This window comes from Pogona vitticeps, chromosome 4 (genome assembly GCF_051106095.1).
Source record: "Pogona vitticeps strain Pit_001003342236 chromosome 4, PviZW2.1, whole genome shotgun sequence".
Taxonomy (NCBI): domain Eukaryota; kingdom Metazoa; phylum Chordata; class Lepidosauria; order Squamata; family Agamidae; genus Pogona; species Pogona vitticeps.
The window spans coordinates 53675564-53697210 of record NC_135786.1 but is presented as its reverse complement, the minus strand read 5'-3'; the positions used below and the strand labels follow the sequence as shown (position 1 = coordinate 53697210).

Below are 21647 nucleotides of genomic sequence, written 5' to 3'. Positions count from 1 at the left end.
ATGTTTCCCACAGCGAAGGTTAATCCGGAACGGATTAACCTCGCTGTGCGGGGCACCACTGTACTTCCCAATCCTTTGCTACAGTTTTTCTGACTGTTGCAATGGGGCATAGTGACCTGTTCTGTGATTACAATAGAAGAGAGTACAATCTATAAGAGAAGAACAGGCTGTGATTTCAGCATACTCAATGGTTACTCCAGCCTTACTGGTGCTCTTGGTGCATAGGCCCACAATATGGCAGTTTGGAGAAAGCCTGGACGGGCATAATGACAGAAGCGGACAAGGTGAGCGAGATGCATCAGGAAATAAAGAATAACTTGCTGAATGAGGACTTCGAAAAGGTGAAGAACTGGCAGAAGGATGCTTTCCACAAGCAAATCATGGGAGGTTTCAAGGAGGCCAAGGAAGCAGAAGATGGTTTTCGGAAAGCACAGAAACCCTGGGCCAAGAAGATGAAGGAGGTAGGAAGGGTTGGGGAAAAAAGGAGAAGGGCACAATGTCTAATGACTTCAGTAGGCTGAGGGAATAAATAAGCTTGATAGCTTCCTTAGGCAGCTGCAAAATAGCATCTCCATAATATGAAGGACATCTGTTGTAACATGTAGAGTGGTCTGAGCTGACTAGATAGGCGGGATATAAATAAAATAAATAAATAAATATGTAGAGGAGAACTGAAGGCATTGTTTCCATAGTCTCTGTACAGCCCAGTCTTTACTAGACTCTGCAGAGACCAATCTAAGTCTCATTGTGTCTGGGAAACAATCCTATACACCGAGAGACCCTTGAAAGTATTAATTATGCACTGGATCTCTATGAATCTTATGATAGTGCTCATGGTGGTGAATCGCTTACCCTGAATATATGACACCTGGTGTCTCAGAATCCTGAAATGTGGCCCTTTATTAAGAAAACTTAACTTTGTAGTTTTCACTGTGTAAAATTCTGTTATGGAGCACAGTAAGTAACAACTAGAGTAGATTAATTGAATTAGTAGTGATTTGGTGAGTGAACTCTTCCGTAAGTTCCATTGATTCAATCGTCTTACTCTGTTTCTGACTTACTGTACCCTATAACAGGATTTCAGCCATTGTTCCAGACAGAAAATGAAAATGAGCAGATATGGGTATGTGAAGTCATTCAAACTGTGCATTTTCTAATCTTTTTTTTTTAGAGTAAATTGTAGGCTTTATTAAGGAGGTAGAGAATTTGTCATGAATACACATTCAGTGTTTGAAGCAAAGATGGGCTACAAACCTAGCACAAAGGTTTCAGAAGTGTTGGGGGCTCCAAAATCTGAGCCTCTGTAGTCATCTGCCTGGGTTCACTTTAATTGTGGTCTTAATTCAAACCAGCTGGAAGCAGCCAAGAAAGCTTATCACTTGGCATGCAAAGAGGAGAAGCTTGCCCTGACCCGGGAAGCTAACAGCAAGGCTGAGCAGTCCATCACACCAGACCAGCAGAAGAAACTGCAAGACAAGGTGGAAAAGTGCAAACAAGATGTGCAAAAGGTATGAGTAACTTCATTCAAGATAATTTAATTCTATAACGCCTCACAATAAAGCTTACTTATTATTTTGCTTTTCCATACAGTCATCAGACATAGAAATGTGTGGACATGTGAGAAGCTTAGCTATCTTCACATATATAGTTGCTGACATAAAATACATAGGCAAAATGCAGTACATACAACACAAGTTATCTTCTTCTTCTTATTTATTTATTTATTTATTCATACATATCTAAACATACAAACTTAAAAACACCAAGAATCTAACAATAATAAACAAAAAACATTACAACTAAGCATCCATCCTTCCCCTGTGGATCAGAGATTTTATTGTTGTCTGGTCATCATCAAAGGATTCCGGTGAGCACTGGTTCACTATAAACTAATTTCCCGCCTAAATTCCTGTCTTTTCCTGGGCCCAATCATATATTAGCTTCCAGCTTTGCTTTACAAAGTCTCTTGGTTGGTCCCGTAGTGTCTCTGAAAGCATGTCTAGTTCTGCAATGTCCAATAGTTTCTTTAATAACTCATCCATCGTTGATGTCTATGCATTCTTTCATTTTTGGGCCCAGAGTAGCCTAGCTGCTGTGAATATATACAATAGACTATATTTTTATTTTCTTATCAATAATTTCTGGCATTATATTCAATAATAACGTTTCAGGTTTAAAACTTAATTTTTGTTGGACAATCTCTTTTGCCATTTCCCAAACTTGTATCCAAAAATTTTTTGCTTCTTCACCACATATGATAATAAGTCCTTGGATTTTTTTTTTTACATTTCCAACAAACATTGCTGATCCCTTCTGACATTTTTGCCAATCTTACAGGAGTAAAATTTCATCTGTGAAACATTTTAAGAATATTTTCTCTAAGATTCACTGGCTTAATCATTTTATGATTCTCTTTACACATTGTTGTCCATTCATCAATATCGATACTGTACGCAAAGTTTTGTGCCCATTTTACCATCACCTCCTTCACCCTCTCATTCTCTTAATCTTATTGTAACAAGTATGTATAAATTTATTTATTTATTTTTCTCATTAGTGTAAATCCATAATTCATCCACCTGGACTTCCCCTTCAAAAAAGGGCCATAATTTTGTACTTTTTGTATCTCAATTCTAATTTCAACATTGACCACCAATCTGTAGCTAGACCCAATTTCTCTAGATCTTGGTTATCTTTCATATTCTGATCTTTAGTTAATAAATACGCGAGTAACACTCCTTTCTGATTCAATACTTACAATGTGAATGCCTCTATTGGTGCTACCCATATTGGAATTTTCTTATAGGTTTGTATTTGAAATTTTTGCCATACTAAGCACATCACCTTCCTCAGAATATGTTCTGCAAAATGTGATTGTTCTTTGCATTTCCTATACCACACATATGCATGCCAGCCCATTTTTAAATCAAGTTATCTTCTTCATGAATTTACCTATCCCTACCCAAAAGGCTGTGGTCACAGTTTTACTCTTTATAGAAATGGCACACCTACCCTTCCTTCTCTGTGAGCACATGCATCCTCTCCTACAATCCACTATTCCCTATCATACTAATGCATGCCATTCACACCAGTTTCACATTAATTTTGTAATCATTATTTAAAATGATTTGAGAAATGTCTGTGCTTATTCCACATATCTGAAGTCCAAATAGAATATGAACCCTATAATCATAATCAAGCAAAATTAAAAGGGAGGGGGGCTCTGTTTCTTGTTGCTCAAAATTTGACATAGGGATCTAGAGAGATAGATGATCATTCCTTTATTGGCTCACTAAATTATTTTTAAAGGGCAATTTTCACATTTAGCAGGATCCTTCATGTCTAATTCTTCTCACATGGTTACCATATTTCCCCAGCCAGCCTGCAGCTATACATATGCCTTCACACATGGTGATGGAGAATATAATAGGTGATTAGCAGCTAATTGATTGCAAGAGCTGGGAAGAACAATTGAGCTTACATTGGCTAAGCTCATACCTCAAACTGGTTCAGCAACCCTATGTCCCTGGTCATAGATCCTGACATGGCAACATCTAGTTTAGGATTATTTTTGAGCTTTTCTGATTCTCGCCCTATCCTTTGAATTTGTGTGATGCCCAGCCTGATGAAGGATCCTACTGGACTCAAGCTCACCTATTTTTAATATTTTAGTGGTCCAGCCAAGGTATTACTCTGTCTTAACTTTTGGATTCTATCAGAACTTGACTTCATCACAAATTTTCACATGGTAGCTATGACTATGGAGGAGACCTCAGTTAACTTGGGTTTGTATTCCCTTGTGTGATGAATTTCATCAACAATTTTCACTCCTCAGCAGTGCTGACACTGATTTCTAGAAAATGCTAGAATAGACAGTTGTAACTTACCATGAAATGAACGTAAATTAATTTTAATTCATCACTGTCATGGAATTTAAGCCAGAATGCAGACATAATGCATACAGAGAATCTATACTTATTTACTGGTATCTCTAACAAAGATGCAGGTCAGTTTTATTGTGTTTTACTTGTTGTACTTAGTTACACTGAATATCTGGAGGAGACTTTACTAGGCAGCATAGGGCAAGGTCTCAAGAGATATCTTAAAATAATCTTTTACTTTACCTACAGACCCAGGAGAAGTATGAGAAGGTGGTGGAAGAGCTGAGTAAGTGCACCCCACAGTACATGGAGAGTATGGAGCAGGTCTTTGAGCAGTGCCAGCAATTTGAAGAGAAGAGACTCAACTTTCTGAAGGAGGTGCTGTTAGATATCAAACGGCACCTGAACTTGGCAGAGAACAGCAGGTATATCATCATCTTCCATTGAAACCCTGCAGGAGAGCAGGGAAGTCTCACCAGGAACCAGTGTGATAGCTGCACCTTTTGGGGGAGGGACTAAGAGACATCTCCTAAATGGTGGAGGTCCTAAACCATTAAGAGCTTTTTAGGTGGTTACCAGCACCTTGAATTGGGCACAGAAACTTAACAGGAAGCTATCAGATACATGCCAGGACTGGAGATATGTGTTCATATCTGGTGGTGCCTGTGACCAGTCTGGCTGCTGCATTTTGGACTTGCTGAAGTTTCTATACTGACTTCAAAGGTATTCCTACATAAAGAGCACTATAGTAGTCTATTTTGGAGATTACCAACACATGAACCACTCTTAAGCATTTCTTCTCCAGGTAGAGGTGCAGCTGGGCAATCATTTGAAGTTGACGAAAGGCACTCTTGGGCACAGCAGATATTTGCACCTCCATAGAGAGAGCTGTGTCCAAGAGTACACCCAAACTGCAAACCCAGTCCTTCAGGGGAAGTATACCCCCATCAAGGCCAGGTAAATGTCCCTCTAACTGGTCTGATGACCATCCCAACAGTAGGATTTCTGTATTATCTGGATATAGTTTCAGTTTAATGGCCCTTGTCCGGTCCATTATTGCCACCAAACAGCGTTCAAGGACTTCATAACCAGCAGATGAAGAAAGGAGATTTTCGATATATTTATGCAGAAGTTGAGCAGCCATCTGTTAGGGATGCTCCAACTCTTGATTTCCTCCATTGAGCAGAGGCTTTTCTGGATTTGTGCTCATTTGAGGACCTCACATAAACTACAGTTTAGGTCCTCAGATTATGCAAGGTCTTTGTATTTAAAGGCACATGTGTGTGTGTGTACAGACAGGCACACATGCGTGTATACAAACACATACATGTCTGTGTGTCTGGCTGTCTGTCCAAAATGCCTCGAAATACTCTTTTTGGTAATGCTGTGAGGACTTCTTAAATGTTAGCGTAGATCAAAAAGGTTACTTTTTTCAGACTGCAGCTCCCAGAATTCCTCAGTCAACATTGTCAGTGGCCATGGTGGCTAGGACATTCTGGAAGCTGTATGAGGGAGGGAGGGAGGGAGGAAGGAAGGAATGCAATTTTTCTCATCTCTGAACTCGCCATGGCTTAAGGCCTTAGTATGACTTAATCCAGTCCTGAGCAAGGGCTTGGACTGAGATGGCCTTCAAAATCCCTGCCAAGCTTGATAATTGTATAACATGAGCAAGCACAGGATTCAGTTCAGGCTGACCCACAGAATATGATGACTTGCAGAGGCTAAGTTCACCCATATAGCGCTTTTTAAAAAATTAGCCTATGAAGATCTTCATAGTCAGATTTGTACTTGACCATATTTGTGAAACTGCCATGTTCCAGCTGTTTGGAGTTGGAACTTTCTTTGGGCAGCAAAAGCCACATAAGTCAAAGTCAAAGAATAAGTATGTAAGGCCCTTAGTGGGGAATAGGTGACCTCCAGATGTTGCTGCTCTGCACTTCCACTAACATAGCTAGTGATGAAAGAGTATAGCACTACTTGTCTAGCAACATTTGGAGAGTCATGCATTCACCATCTGTGCCTCAGTCTGTAGGTGAACTGTGCCATTTCAAACTACAGGTAGGACACTGATTTGTCATGTTCTCCGAAAGGGAGCCAACGCCCCCCCCCCCATGGGGGGGACTATTACATTTCAGAATGATTTTACAGCAATCCTCTCTGTGCTGGTTTTATATTTGCAAATGGCAGCAAGGAAGAAGAGGGAAATATTTTACCATTCCTACTTGCAGTCTGAGTTTGTATACACCTTCCTACCATTTCAGGCCCATCTCATCCTTTAATATGTATAAGTAAGAGCCATAGAGGGAAATCAAAGAATACTATATTGACATTCTCAAATTAGCAAGCTCTGAGTGCACTGCACAAAGCAACAGACAGGGGGAATCATTCCCATCCATACACAGGTATAAAATCATTCACAACTGCAAAAAGTCTGTGAGCTGGGAAGATGCTGTCTGAGACATTCAGAGAGTTTTGTCAAACTATATAATAGTAGCAGCATTTATTCCTCTCAGTTACCAGAAGCACATTCTGCATTTTTCAGCATCTGAAAAAAAGATACTTCTTTCAAGTATGATTCCCAGAATTTCACAGTGTATAAGACTATAGGACTTGTAGAACAAAAAGGTAACCTTTCTAGTTTTGCATTTTGCAGACACATTTCTGAGGTAACAGCATCTCAACAGCGATAAAAATAAGAAAACTCTTATAGAATTTGACCTGTATAAAGAGGAAATGTAGTCATTTATCCATCTTTAGTAATGGTGTACTTGCAAATTTAAAATGGACCTGGCTCTGCTTTTTTGAAATTCAGAAATGCCCAGTTTAGCTCTATAAGCAAATAGTGCTACACCACTTTTTATATTATTATATGCTGCTGTCTTCTCCAACCTGTCATCTGCGAGATATGTGGACTATAGATTTGATCATCCCCAGCAAGTTGGACCACTGATGATGGAATATGTAATCTAGAACAGCTAGAGAGCAAGAAACAGGGAAAGGCTCCTCTGTCAGAATACAAAGAGCCCAAAAGCCTAGTAACCACATCTCGCTGAAATTCTGCAGGAGAGTTCTGTGTTCTGCAGGAGAGATTCTGCTTCTCCTAAGCTCCAGGAAATGACAGAAGCTTGAGCCCTGTCTCCCACACACAAACACACACACCATCTTCCCTGCCTTTTTCTACAAGTACTATTGCTGAGGAAATGGTCTTTCCTTAGACAGACCATTGTTTGAACTTTGCAATAGCTATATTCTTTGTCTTATCTCTAATAAATCACAGAGGATTTAACTACAAAGATGCACATTGACCTCCCTGGGATTGTTCCAAGGAGTATCAGTCAAAAGACATTACACAGCTCTTCTGTCTTTTCTTCCTTTACAAATTCTATGCAGTAAGAAGAACATTGAACGAAGCTGTGGGGAAATATAGATGGCGGAAATAATGTCAGAATACAATTATGTCTAGTATTCACCCACCCTAAGTAATATTTGCAATATATATATATATATCTGTGCTGTTATCACCCCCTTGTGTTTGTTTTAACAACCTGAGTGTTCAGTTTTCCTATATAAAATACAAAAATTCCAAAGCACCAAACATGAAGGCAAAAAATTTAGAGAACACGGAGGCAAGATCAGGCTATTGTCTCACCCATACTTATTTCACTAATGGGAGTCATTCCAAAATATTTGTTCACAAATTTAAAATAGTTGCCAATAGTTGCTAATTTGCTTCTTGAAATTCAAAAATCAGGGATTTTGCAAACATACTCTCACTTGCACATTTTAATTAATTCCTAATTTTTAGACTTGATCCTTTTGGTCCACCCTTATGCACTAGCAATATTGAGAAGAAATAGCAACAACAATAACATTTAAGAACATTTGTCCCTTCAGACTTTGTTGACTCCTGTCAGCCCCAGGCTGATGGTTCCCTACTCTAGTCCAGTACTTACCTGTGGCTTTACATTGTTTGTTTATAACATGTAGCTATGCTAAAATCTACCGTGACCTTGAGCAGACCATCCGCATAGCTGATGCACAGGAGGACCTTCGGTGGTTCCGCAACACTAGCGGCCCTGGGATGCCCATGAACTGGCCTCAGTTAGAGGTAAGACCATCTCAGCAAATTATCTTATTGATTCAATGGCTATGACCTATGATCATCTTCCTGTGATCATCTTCCAATGTCTCTCAGAAATCTTAATACTCAGAAAGGCACTATGTCATTAATATATGTCAGAGACTGGGGTATGACAACAGGACAAAGCTTCTTGTAGTTCCAGGGGTATCTGGTGGGCCATTAGAGGAAACAGAATGCTGTTGTGTTCTGCTGCAGCAAGGCTCTTCTGGTGTTTGTATATTTGGAAGTGGGATGTAGTGCATTTGGGGCTTAAGGAAAGGAAATCAGTGCTTAACTGCTACTATGAGATCAGAAACACATTCCTTGGTCTACAGGAGTGGAACCCCGATGCAACACAAGTGGTAGCAAAGAAAGAGAAACCTAAAAAGAATGAAGCAGGCAATGCATCAAGTGCGGGTTCTGGTGGAGAGGCAGCAGCCCAGTCTGGGGACCGTGGCAGGTGAGTACGCCAAGCTTCCTCCAGTTTGGGCACCATTATAAGATGCAGCCAGAAGGAATAGGAGCCTTTAGCATAAGACCTGATGGCAGCAAAGTGCCATTATGGTGAAGCGCCTTCCATTGTTTGATGTATCTGAGCACTTTATGCTGTAATACCAGTTCTCATGGCACCATGTTGCATTGTTAGTGTGAGCAGCTATGACCGTAACCAAGCCTACGCTGCAGAGTGGTCAGATGATGAAGGCGCCAACACCTACAACTCCAGCGAAGCCAATGGTGGTGCCAACTCCTTTGAGGAAGAATCAACTGTGAAAGGCATGCGTGTACGAGCTCTGTATGATTATGATGGACAGGAACAGGATGAACTGAGTTTCAAAGCAGGTATGGCATAAATATGTGGTAAGCTGTTGTGTCTGAGAAGATAATGCAGCCATCAGTCACTTTTCAGAGGAAATATCAGGAGCATTCTATTATAGTGCCTTGCCTCCAAGAGGTTTCTTTTCAGAATGGATGTAATGGCCTTCCAGCTCACATGTGTCTTAGCAGCTAATAGGTCTAAATTTTTTAAGTCTGTAGCAGAATTCAGAAATGGCAAAGAGATTTTTCCTCTTCCTCCTTCTCCTCCTCCAAATTGTAACACCAATATCTGTACCTTGCCCTTATTGGCATATAGAAGCTATTCTCTCAATTGTAAGTGGGGTAGCAGGGGAAGGAATGTATGATTTAGAGCAGAAAAATAGTCAGTGGACACTCCTGTTCAGCACAGCTGCTGAAATACACTGCTTCTCAAGGCTGCTTTTCATTAAAAATAAACTGTTGAGATTTTCTTACTTTTATTTGCTTGTAACAAGTTGTTTGTTTTTAATCTTTCTCCCCCTTTCCTTGGTTGGTTCTAAACTCACAATCCATGAAGATTCTTCCAGAGCTATTCGATTAGCCTGTATATAAACCAATATACATACACCTCTATATATACCTCTCTATATATCTATAAATACTCTCTCCCTCTCTCTCTCTCTCTCATTGTGAGTTTAGAACCAACCAAGGAACAGGGGAGAAAAGTTTGTACAAATTGTTCCTTGTGCCGATAAAGATTCATGTTATACATAGAGCCCTAATTTCTAATTTGTTGTTATTATTTTAGGTGATGAATTAACCAAATTAGGTGAAGAAGATGAGCAAGGGTGGTGCAAAGGTCGCTTGGACAACGGGCAACTTGGTCTTTATCCAGCTAATTACGTGGAAGCTATTTAGTTCTGTCATGTTCTCATCACTGCTGTCAGAAAAACAAATCAACCCTCTGTCATCTCCCATCTCTCTATGCCAGCCAAGTAGCCATTTTGCTGTCTGGTCACTCAGCCCAGTTAGAGATCCAAACATATTTTCCAAACAATCTTTTTTTTTTTTTTAAATAGCCGTCCTGGAAGACTATTTTATGGCCACTTTTTTCTTTTGTCTTGTTTTTGAGGTAATGATGACAAATGAAGGGTCAATACTGTCTATTGAGGTTTATTTTGCAGGTGAAAGCCAGTACCTCATGCCTTTAAAGCCTAACCAACCTTCTGATTGGTTGGTTTTTAAGGATATTGTATTGATAAACCACCTTCCAATTGGGCTGAACTATCTGAAACTTCTGACATGTAAGTTATTTGGGCCAATCCAATTCATCCTTTCAGAGTAGATCAAAGCAAGTGAAAGTAAGGAGGAAGTGAAATATTATCTTGGGGGGTTATCCCCTCTTTGTATTTTGTTATAGATTTATTTTGAAAAGCAAAAGGCAGATATCCTTTGCCTTGACTACAAAGCCCCAGTCAGTATTCTTGTGCTGCAATAGTTTGCCCTCCAGATTATTGCCCAGATTATCATTGCATTAATTTAAGTTTTGTATGTGTATGCAATGGATTACAGGGTTAGCTCCACAGAGTCCTGAGATCCCATTTCCCCCATGAATGTGAAGCATGATGTGGCTTCCTTTTTTACTGGTATGAGATATACTGAGGTATTGAGCTCGGGTGGACACCTTATGCACGTTAACAAAATGTAACCTACTGGCTTCTTTCTCCCAGCTTCTCTTGAGGGTTGCATTACATTGAACTTGATCAGGTGGCATACACAAACATAGCACAGATTTCTCTGCTGATCCCAGTCAAACAGCTGTCAAGCAGGATAGAGATGAAATGCAAATTTATTAAAGCTACACACTCTGACCAACTGATCACCAAACGTTGACAAGGAAAAATGTTTATTGGTCTGAAAAGCATTGCTTCAAACCATTTGAAATTTCTCTAGTGCTTTCTTCTTGATATAAGACTGCCTACTAAGTTGCTACGCATGGCTGAGATGCTACTGGGAGCATATCTTTGAATGGAATCCGAGCCTTTAGCCAAGAAGAACACTTCACAGACCACCCAGATGTTGGGTTCCAATATCACCCAATGAGCTGAAGAAGTAGACTTAAGAGAACCAGAATGAATAGGGCCCAAGAATTCATCTCTGTGTCAGCTGGAGCAAGAGGATCATCAGCATACATACATGATCAAAGAAGCATGCAGTTGCTAGCGCTGTCACAGTGCAGCATATGAGGAGGAAGTCATCCATTGGATGACTTGGGAAGTGGCAGATGCCAGCTAGTTTGGAAAAAAGGAAACCAATTAGATTGCTGTGCATGTGTTCTGCAAACATATATTTACAACAGAATTTGTACATGGATTTTGAACATTAATCCAGAGATAAGGATGTTACCCAGCAATAGAACAAGAGTGGTAATGCACAGAGACCGCTGATTGACATGAGCTTAAAGTGAGATGCAGTGTCCCTTCTACAGGCTGAATGCTCAAAATGACAAGAGAAATTTTCATAATAGGATCCTGAATAAAGACATTTATTTTGAAGTTTCTTTCCAATTGAGTAAGTATCTTACCTGCTACCTAAATACAAGAATAGAAGTTGAGAGCTTGTGTTTTGCCACTTAAATTATTTTTCCTTGAGCTTGGAATTGACTCTTAAAATCCTTTGCATAGAACAAGTATCTTTAGAGACGTTGAGGTCAGATTGTTAAATGAAAACCCAAAGATCTGTGTCAGTATTGGAAATATGTTTGGATTACTTTAAAATCCAAAATTACCACGTGTTTTCACTGGAGACTAAAAATGGATTTTGGATAAATTGGTTGACCTGCTAGATGTATCTATAAAGAGTTGGCATGTTCATAGACTGTACGGAAGTGGCATTTTGCCACCTTTGATTGTCTAGATCCATGACAATTAGCTCAAGAGAATATTTTTTGGAAAATTAGCATAGGATGACTGTTTCTTTTAGTCTTCACCACTTCTGGCCAAAGAGATCCTTGGAATTTCATGACAAGGATCCAAACATCTTTAAGCTTCAGAAATCATTTTGTGCTAGTAAATGAAATTCATTCAGTATTTTCAAGTGCCGCAGTGTGCTTAATAATGAGTCTTCCCCAAAGCCCTTGCCCTTCCTCATAACAGGACACCTTTAAAAGGCAGCCAAAGAAATAAGTGAAACCATTTTACTACCCAGCTCTTGCTGGGGGTCCACTGAGTGGTGGGGGTTCACTGAGAGTTTCTGCCCTACAAACCCATGAAGCACAGTTCTTACTAATATCAGTAGAGTTTTGGAAGGAAAACCACTTGATTATACCCAAAGACATGTACAGATTTCATCTCCCTATTGAAAACTATGAAGCTACCCAGTTAATGAAATTAATGGAAAATTCCAATATTTTACGAGTGGCTCAAAAGTCTCCCTGCTGCCAAATAGAGTCAGCACTTCTTTAGAGGTGAATTTGATCTTAAACCTAAGACACTGAAAAGCCATGGAATAGATTGTTCAGCAATTTCAGGAACAGTGCAAGTTTCTCTACTCAGAGTAAATAACTTGACATATGCAAAAATATTATTAATTGGACATATTATTATTAATAGCAACACTGCTGTTGTTTTTTTCCAAATATTCATCAGATACTGGTCTGAATCCAGCATTCTTACATGAAGGATGGAGAGGGAAAAACTAGTATTCCATCCAACATAATGGCTCCATCAATGGATGGCACTTCTGTAGGCAGTAGAAGAGGTGTACCCAGAGAAGGACCCCTTCCTGATCAGAAGCATCTTTTGCTCACAGTGATTAGGAGGATGCAACCAAATATAAATAGGGAACCATTCTGTCAAGAATAATTTCAGCATGTATTTCAAAGGGAAGCAAAATAGTTGCTGAAAAACCAACTGAAGAAATAGAATTAGATACAGTTTGCAAAGTAGGGTCAAGAACCTGTGGCCTCCAGATTTTTTGGACTACAGAGCCCAGAATCTCTGATTATTGGCTATGTTGGTTGGAGATGATGAGAACTCGAATCCTCCAACATATGGAGAGCTACAAATATATCACCTTTGCTGTATAAGAAAAAAAATACAGTTTGAATAATCTCTGAGAACATCTGCATGCCCCCCCATTTAATCTAAAACAAGCCCTTCAAAGTTGTTTATTCAGGAGATGCTTGATTGTTCACAGCTCTGTTCATACAGGCCTTTACTTTAAGTACTTGCCCTTCCTTAAGAGAAAAGAAAATGGAATAATCACCTTTTATTCCTACATGAGCTTTTAACCTTCAAAGTCTTCCTCAACATATGGGGACACTTCCCCCTTTACTAAAAGCTGTGGGTTCCTTACAGTTCTTACTTATTTGTGAAGCTTAAAACACTAAAATAGTTTTTGGTAAATACAATCTTGGCAACAGTTCCCCTTGTTATATTTTTGAGAAAAGCACATTATCCCTTATTTTGCTACCTTGGATCCCAATTCTGGGAGAAAGGAGAGATATAACCTAGTCAAATAAATAAATAAATAAGTGATTGCATATCATCAAGATTACACATCAGTTGGGCTTGTCCCATCTATTTTGAAGTGATGGAATCTGATGGCTCCATCATCCAGCTACCTCCCATTGACTAAACCAGCCTTCCCCAACTTAATAAACTGCCTCCTCAAATGTGTTGGACTATGTCAGCCAGTTGGAAAAGACTGGGTCATTAACCTATTCCTCTCACTTGCCCACCTCAAAGAGCTCACTACATTGGTTCCGGTTTCCAGAAGCCTCCTTTTCTGTGCCCGGTTACAGGCTACAACACACTTTTATTAACATTCCTCTGGTCAAGGGTCCCCCTTTTGCATATATTTCATTCATCTGGGGACCCACAAAGGCTTGTGGCTAATGTAGTTTCCAGATAATTTCTGTTCCAGCTTTCATGATATAAATCCCAAATCTTTCCTTGAATGCCACTAGTCAGCCTCTTGCACAATAGTCCCTTGGATTCCTCATAAAAATTCCCCATCCTTCCTCCTCTACTGCAACCTCTTTCTCGTACAAATATTAGGACCCAGTGACCAAGTGTTGTTCCTGAATGAATTAAACATGCTGCATACAGGATATTTCCACCCTTCAATTTTTGTTTCATTTTGTTAGGTTGAGAAAAAAAAGAGGAATGCTGTTGTCTCAGCGATGCACTTGTTTTTTGTACATTTATTGTGTAATTTAAAACTAAAAGGTATATACACACACACATACTGTGTATACAAAAATGACTGATCTATGTAAATGTTATATGGATTTTAATTCTTGTTTGATTCTCATGCTCTTAACATCTCCTGATGTAGGTGTAGCTGTCATGTTTACAGGATGAGCGCCATCATCAGAATTGAACTGGCCACTGGGGTAAAGAAGGGAAAGAGTGATGCCTGATGCTGAGCTTTCTGTCTAAATTCCTTTCTTCTCAGACTTCCAGCTAAGATACAATTTAGCCTCCAGCCCAAATCTCATTCTGAGAACCAACCTCTGGCTTCTCTGACAGTTGGGTTATATGGCTGTTTTCTTGCTGCCACACTATAGATGATTTAAATGGATTTGGATCTGGTTCTAACCCAGAAACTATATCTTTGGGCAAGATGGCAGCCATTTTCCAGAGTTCAGAAGAGTAACTTGTTTTTTGACTACAATGCTCAGATTCCCTTGCTAGGAGATTCTGAGAGTTGTAGACCAAACAAATAATTTACTCTTGTTTTGGTTTCACATGAGCTACTGGATTTGGAATTCCCTTGACTTCTTAGTAGACAACATGGTAGAAGATGCAGAACTGACAGTTAAGATGCAAAAGAGAAACTGATAGGTGTTCTATGAATGATGGAGGAGAAGGAATCAGAGTTGAAAAATGGTCCTGCAGAAATAGCATCTCCCCAGTTCTCCTTGTACTGTTGTGAATGTACTAAATATATAAACATAACCCAGGTACCCTTGTCTTAACCCTTGAAAAGAAAAGGGCAGAATTGTGCTTATTAGGAAGGCCAGTAATTGATATTTTGAAGGGTGATGATTGTGGCTGTTTCTGAAATAGTAGTTGGATTGATTTCCAGGCTTTCCGTGACAGCCATGGGGGCAGTTGCATAGAGGCCGATATGTTCAAAACTCTTGTCTTTGTTGAGTTTCAACATGGTGATAGCAGTGGCTCTTTGAAACCTTTCAACAGTACTCTACAAGTTCATGCAAGTACTCTGCGAACTTTCCATCTTCACACAGCTATCTTCATGTAAGGAAACAAGTGTACAGTCATAGTGGCCACATACTGGTCGTGCTCTTGAAATGCAGTGACAAAGGTACAATTGTATTCATTAGGTGGCCCAAAAGCTACATAGTAGACAACAGGCTTGAAGAAAAGAAGAAAGTGTATGACCCCTTTTGAGTCCTGTGGAATTTAGAAAAAACAGATCAAGATAAGGAATAATGTTTCTGTCAGCAAAGCTACATACCAGCAGATGGAGAGTATTGTTATCTGTGTCATGCCAGTCTGCCTCTTCTTCCATAAAGAGCAAAAACTATACTTAAGAAATACAGTAATAAAAGGATTATTTTATTCATGCATAGTGTGTTTAGCTTGGTTCCTGTTGATGCAAAGGTGCAAACAGAGCTTGACGTAACAAGAGCCACGAGGGGAAAAGTGCTTCCTTAGATGTTCAAAAAATGGAATTTCAGCAAGAATAGTTGGATTCCTCAAAGTTTACAATGATATGAACAATTACATCTACACCCCCCTCACCCCAAATCCCTTTCATTACACAGCTTAAAGATACCGAACACCTCTATTGCATTTGGATACACAGTCCCAAGAAGTCAGGTGTTACACACACCCAGTCTGAGGATCAATATATTTGAGGAAGTATCAAGAATTATTTTGCAGAAAGATCTGAAGAATTCCAAGAGAAGCCTGTATGATTGCCATTGCTTCATAATAACATCTGCAGGTACATATTACTGCAAAAGATGGTGTAATGTTCCTCATCAGCAAAAGCCATTCTTAGATATCATACATTAATTAAAGTAGATGAATGCAATTCTCCAAGAGTAATTATTAGTGTTCCCAGAGTATTCAGTTGACAATTCCTCAGTGTGAAAGTCTTTTTTTTGGGGGGGGGGGTTAGGGCAAGCCTTATCCATATGTACCCTTTCAAAATCAGTACATTTTAGGCACACAAACACACATGATATGTTGAAACAGCCAACCAGAGGCTGTGTGGATTAGTACAACAGTCCAAGGAAAATGAAAAAGGTTTTTTCAAAAATATGTTAGCTGCAGGTATGTTAGTTTGAGCAGGTGACTACACTAGCATTTGACCCACCATTTGGTGCACTATTGGAACAAGAGGTTTGCTCCTTTTGACAGTGATCAGATGACATAATTGCTAGATTGAACCAGTCTGTTCACTCAGTATTCTTACCTGGGCCCTGTCATGGACTACTCTTTTTTTAGGTGTATGTAGGATTTATCCGTTTTGGTTCATTTCCAATGCATGTGATCACTGAACCAAAGCAGAGGACCCTGCTTTAATTTTCCAGCTGGTTTCAGTCTCCCAGTATCATTAGTGGCTTAAACAGATAGCTTAGCTACTTAATGATATGGGGGAAATGGGAAATTAAAAACTGACTTTCTTTACCTCTCTGTGGAGAGGCAGAGGGCAGAAGCAGTTTTTTAAAAAAAACCAATTAGGGTGGTGCTGATTTTTTCTTTTCTTTCTTTTTTCCTTTTCTTAACAGAAACTGGCCCAAATAGGGTTACTGAGATGTATATACCACGTGGAAGCAAGGATCACATCACATGGCATAGTAGACCTCTACCTGACCTTAAGCAACCATATTTAGTCTGAACCAGACAGCTCCAAATGAGCTGTCTAGCTCAGTGGTCTCCAAACTTGGGCCTCCAGATGTTCTTAGACTTCAACTCCCAGAAATCCTGGCCAGCAGAGGTGGTGGTGAAGGCTTTTGGGAGTTGTAGTCCAAGAACATCTGGAGGCCCAAGGTTGGGGACCACTGGTCTAGCTAACCTCTAAATTTCCTTTGGCTTCTTATTTTGGCAACAAGAATCTGTTGAGATAGCAACAATCCCCAACAGGATTCTTTTATCAGTTCTCCACTACAGCAAGGTGTGTATGCTTCCCTGTGTTGATGTTGGGGAAGGAGGCAGGCTTGAGAAAAGGCCTTGATCCTGCAGAAGAAACCTCCCACCGGAAAACCTTTTTTCCTCACTTCTTGCACTGTTGCCAATATATTAAAGATGCAAATATCACCCATGAATTCCTATCCCAACCCTTGGAGAGAAAAGGGCATTGTATATTATCCCTGAATAGCGAACACAGGGAACACAAAGAATAGACACATGTCCATGAAAAGTGACTCCTTCTGATGGGTATACATATCTTACCTTCACAGAATTCATTGCTGCAAAAATGATTTATTACAACAGAAAAGAAGGAAAGCAGTGCTTTTTGTAATGGCACACACAGTAGACATAGCATTCAATTTTGTGTAAGCATTTATTATCAGCTACTACTTTATTTGCCAGATGTGTGGTTGCTTATGTCCCATTATAAACTACATGATTGATCTTTGAATCTATGAATCTTTTTTTAATGAACAAAAGCACTATCTGCTTTGTATTTCTCTATTACACAAATAAAATGCTCCCAAGAGACAGATTTGAGGGGAGGTTATATTTAAAACAAAACAAAATTGTTCCTCAAATGTACATTTGGGCCATAAGCCAAGAAAATGTCTGTAGTCACAGTAAGTAGCTAATGGAAGTTTGAATGTGAATGTTTTGCTTCAAGTGGGCTGTTGATGTCCTCACCTTTAACCTGGAGTAGGGAATTATTGTCCCCCACACATGCCCAGATGCAATTGAACTTCAGCTCCTATCAGTCCCACCCTGTATGGCCAGTCAGCAGAGATGACAGGTGTGATAGACCAACAACAGCTGGAACTTTATAGGTTCCCCAATCCTTGAAACCTATATGTGACACGAGCTCTTAGACACAAGCATTTTCAAAAAATCTTTTCAAACACAGTCCTCTTCCTTTTGCAAATATCCTCTTCCTCATCATGAACATCAACTCCATCTTCCTATAAGATGAACTGCACTCCATTATTGTTAAAGTGAAATTTGTTAACAAGAGGAAGATGGGATGAGGGAATCAGCTGCACATACAGTTAATCTACATCAGTGCACGCACGTGTGCGCACACACACACACACACACACACACACACACACACACACACACATCCTGATGCCCTCTGGTATTATTTGGATTACAACTCAAAAAACCATTACAACTCAAATTGTCCCCAACCATTGATTGAAGGGAAACTGTCATTATCTTAAGTACAACCCTAACTGCTATTGATTTGCAAACAGCTGAAAGGATGAATAATGGAGATATTAAAAAATAGCCCGAGTAAAGAATACTGGAATTTGCAGAAGAGTGGCATAAAAAGATAATGAGATTATGGTCTGCTAAAACTTCATAAATTTATTTATACTGTACTCTCTGTTGCTCTGGCTACTGCCTGGTCCTGCTGTCTTGACAGCAGAATGGGTGAGCAGGCAGGTAAAAGTCCTATGTCCACCAACAACATCTAAAACACTGTTAAGTCCCATGGCTCATGCATACTCACTGGCTCCTCTGGCAACTTCTAATGGAGGGCCAGATACGGAAGCAGCTTGGGAAAAGAAGAGGATCTCCTCTTGAAGCTTTAAGATGAGGTGCCTGCTCTGCTTTGTCCTCGAACTACACTTGGCAATGTTCAGGGCCCATCATATACTTGCATCTGCTCAATGGTGAGTTGAATTAGGAACGCTGTTCCTTAACAAAACTTAACAGCAAAGTTGGCGAAAATTGAAAGGCTGTTTCGAAAGCAAAAGGCAAAGACAGGAAGCACCTACATTTGTTGTGTCTTGTCATTCCCATATAATATTTCTGTAGAAAGTTAATGAAAGGACTCTGCTATTTGTGAGACTGAGGCTGTAATCCTACAGACTCACCAGGAAGTAATTCCTACTGACTTTTTGGGGATGGCTTATCAGAAAGCATGCAAAAATCTTACTACAAAATTAGAAAAGGAGCATGTTCATTTTTTTTCTATTTCAGCCTATGCTGCAACTCTCTGGCAGCTCTGAAACACACAGGAGTCCTGCCAGAAAACAAGATGACAACTGCAACCATTTAGTTGGGAAATTGGCACATAGCGGGTTTTGTACTTTCACAAGGCACTGAATAGTATAAGGGTGTGTGGGCATCATTCAGTCTCGAGAGATTACGGTAATGTCGTCTTGGAACCTCTATGTTTTCCTAACGTGTACCAAATTAATTATCATTCTCATAAAATATATAGATTTTTTAGAAGTTACTTTTTGGGTGACAGTGCAGGTGGTAGTGATGCTGAAGCTAATGCTACTTTCTTGCCTCACAGGGAGATTTTACATGAATTATGTTCAGAGAGACAGAGCAGGATTCACGTAAAGTCTCCCTGGGAGGCTAGAAAGTAGCATTAGCTACACCACCACCACCTGCACTGTACTGTAAAACAGTCAACTATGAAAGCATTTGTTCTCCTCTGGTAATAATTGCCATCTCCTACAGCTGAGCCCATCAGTCCATGTACTATTTGTATACTGCAGCACTCTCCATGGTAGCCACCATAACATTTCACAGAGACTACCATGTTTCCCCGAAAATGAAACAGGGTCTTATGTTAATTTTTGCTCCAAAAAACACATTAGGGCTTATTTTCAGGGGATGTTTTATTTTCCAGCCATGTCATCATCTTCTGGTTGCTGCACAATGGTGGAGGGTGGAGTTTCACTTAATTGGAGCTTATTTTTGGGGTAGGGCTTATATTACGAGCATCCTGAAAAATCATACTAGGGCTTGTTTTCAGGTTAGGTCCTATTTTCAGGGAAACGGGGTAATAACAGCTCTGCTTTCTCAAAAAACCCAAATGCTCTGCCAGTTGGCCTTGGCAGGCACACAGGTGCCACTGTGTTCTAGCCTTGGGTCAGTGTGAGCTCTGGCAAGAAGCTCCTTTACATGACTTCATTGTCTTTTTTTTTCTCCTGCAAGGCTCCTTCACACACTGAATAGGTGACTCTGTTCTTCTACCAACAATACATGAAAAGAGTCAGGACTTTCATTCATTGCAGGTATAAAGAAGTGGTTGATTTACCAGTGCCAGGTCTAGATGGCTTTGCTGGGCTGCTCCCTTGAGGGAATCATGCTCTTTGCTAATCAGAACAGATCCCCATCGTACTGCTAGTCAGATCCAAAGTGATCACTTTTATTGTTATACTGAAACAAAAAGGGAATGTTGTGATTCCTTAAGGACTAACACGTTTTCTTTGACAAAATGTTTCATGAAGTATAGCTCACTTCTTCAGATCCACTTGAAGAAATGGGCTAGGGTTCCCAAAAGATTATGCCAGGTTAATCTTCAAGGGCTCAAAGCCTTCCAGTTGTCCTCTTTTGCTGCAAAAGAGTAAGACAGATACTCCCTGGAAACCACTACACAGAAACGAAAAAAAATCACTCCTACTTTATATTCAGTCTAAAATCCCAAACAACAAATATGTAACAACATTAAAAAAGTCATTTGGGAGAATTAACAAAGCCCTTTTCCCCAACATGACAAGTTTGCCAAAGCTTTTTAGTGCATTTTTGGGTGAATTTTTCTGCTTGTTTAGTGGAAAGCAAAGGGGGCTGGACCATTCAGACAGATTAGAAGACTGTCATGTGGAAAAACACAACATGCTGCGGATTTCGCTACCAAGTCCTTGAAGTCCCATGCACATGTATTGCAATGTGTGATTCATTTGAGACTTTTTTGCTTCCCATGAGCCTTCCTATAGTTTACATCTAGTAAAGCTTTTTTTAAAAAAAAGGTCAGTTTACTTGTCCGGCAAAAAATTAAATGGAAAACAATAAATCTCTACTGGTTAGACTTCTTATGTTTCTTGTACCCATCACCATTTCCCTCTCCCCTGTCCTGCTCCAATTTCCACCTTCTTTGGCTACCCATAGAATGCAGCTGGAGACAGACAGATACATTTGTGTACATATGAAAATATACTACACACAAAAGCATGCCCCCCCAAAATTATATATATGTGTATGCTTTTTTTATAGCAGTAACTTTCTTTTTGCTATTTGACAAACAAACAAAACAAAACAAAAAACCACAAGTAAGTGTGTATGTATTCCTGTTCTCCATAGCCAAAGCACAGAGGAATCTTTGAAGTTCAGCAAGTAAATCCATTGGGTGCCCATTCTGTTGTCCATCCTTTGGCTTCGTCTATTTTTAAGTTAACACAGTAAAATGTGTAAGGGATGCTATGCTTCCTGATATCCTCTAGCCCACAAAGTAGTTAGTGTTTCAGGATTTGCTACATCTGCTCTACTCTTCAAACAGGGTGAACAAACTGGTAGACAAGCCGCTGAGAGATATCTGGTTTCCTGATTATTCCTTTCTTATAATATTGCCGGATGGAACGGCTTAACTTGTCATAGTTCATGGCAGGCCTGTTCTTCCGGATTCCCCACAGACGAGCCACCTGGGCAGAATCTTCAATCTTAAATATACCTGGAAAGTAAACACAAGAAACAAGAAAGCCAATTATTTTATTTGTTTTATGTGCAATCTCCCCAAACCCACAAATACATTCAAGTCCTGGAACTATAACTTGACGTCAAGGAGCTACTCACTGAAAATGCACCTTGTTTTTAAAAAATATAGAAAAAAATTATAAGGCCCCATGAGAACCAAACAAATGGTGCAAGGGTGCTAAGAGC

The 21647-nt window shown here is 39.7% G+C and overlaps 2 protein-coding genes across 6 annotated transcripts in view; one reads left to right on the top strand and one right to left on the bottom strand.

Moving 5' to 3' along the window:
- PACSIN1 (protein kinase C and casein kinase substrate in neurons 1) overlaps positions 1-15392 on the top strand; it is an 89357-nt gene extending 73965 nt beyond the window's left edge. For all 4 annotated transcript variants that reach the window (XM_072997411.2, XM_072997410.2, XM_078392705.1 and 1 more), the window contains 7 exons: positions 226-461; positions 1353-1508; positions 4131-4306; positions 7869-7989; positions 8337-8461; positions 8648-8841; positions 9605-15392. In XM_072997411.2, the coding sequence (XP_072853512.1) occupies positions 226-461; positions 1353-1508; positions 4131-4306; positions 7869-7989; positions 8337-8461; positions 8648-8841; positions 9605-9714 (1118 nt within the window). In that variant the 3' untranslated portion in view covers positions 9715-15392. The remainder of the gene's footprint in view (positions 1-225; positions 462-1352; positions 1509-4130; positions 4307-7868; positions 7990-8336; positions 8462-8647; positions 8842-9604) is intronic.
- Positions 15393-17034: 1642 nt separating this feature from the next.
- The window catches only part of SPDEF (SAM pointed domain containing ETS transcription factor), a 54118-nt gene continuing 49505 nt past the window's right edge, over positions 17035-21647 (bottom strand). For both annotated transcript variants that reach the window (XM_072997413.2, XM_020797988.3), the window contains one exon: positions 17035-21438. In XM_072997413.2, the coding sequence (XP_072853514.1) occupies positions 21260-21438 (179 nt within the window). In that variant the 3' untranslated portion in view covers positions 17035-21259. The remainder of the gene's footprint in view (positions 21439-21647) is intronic.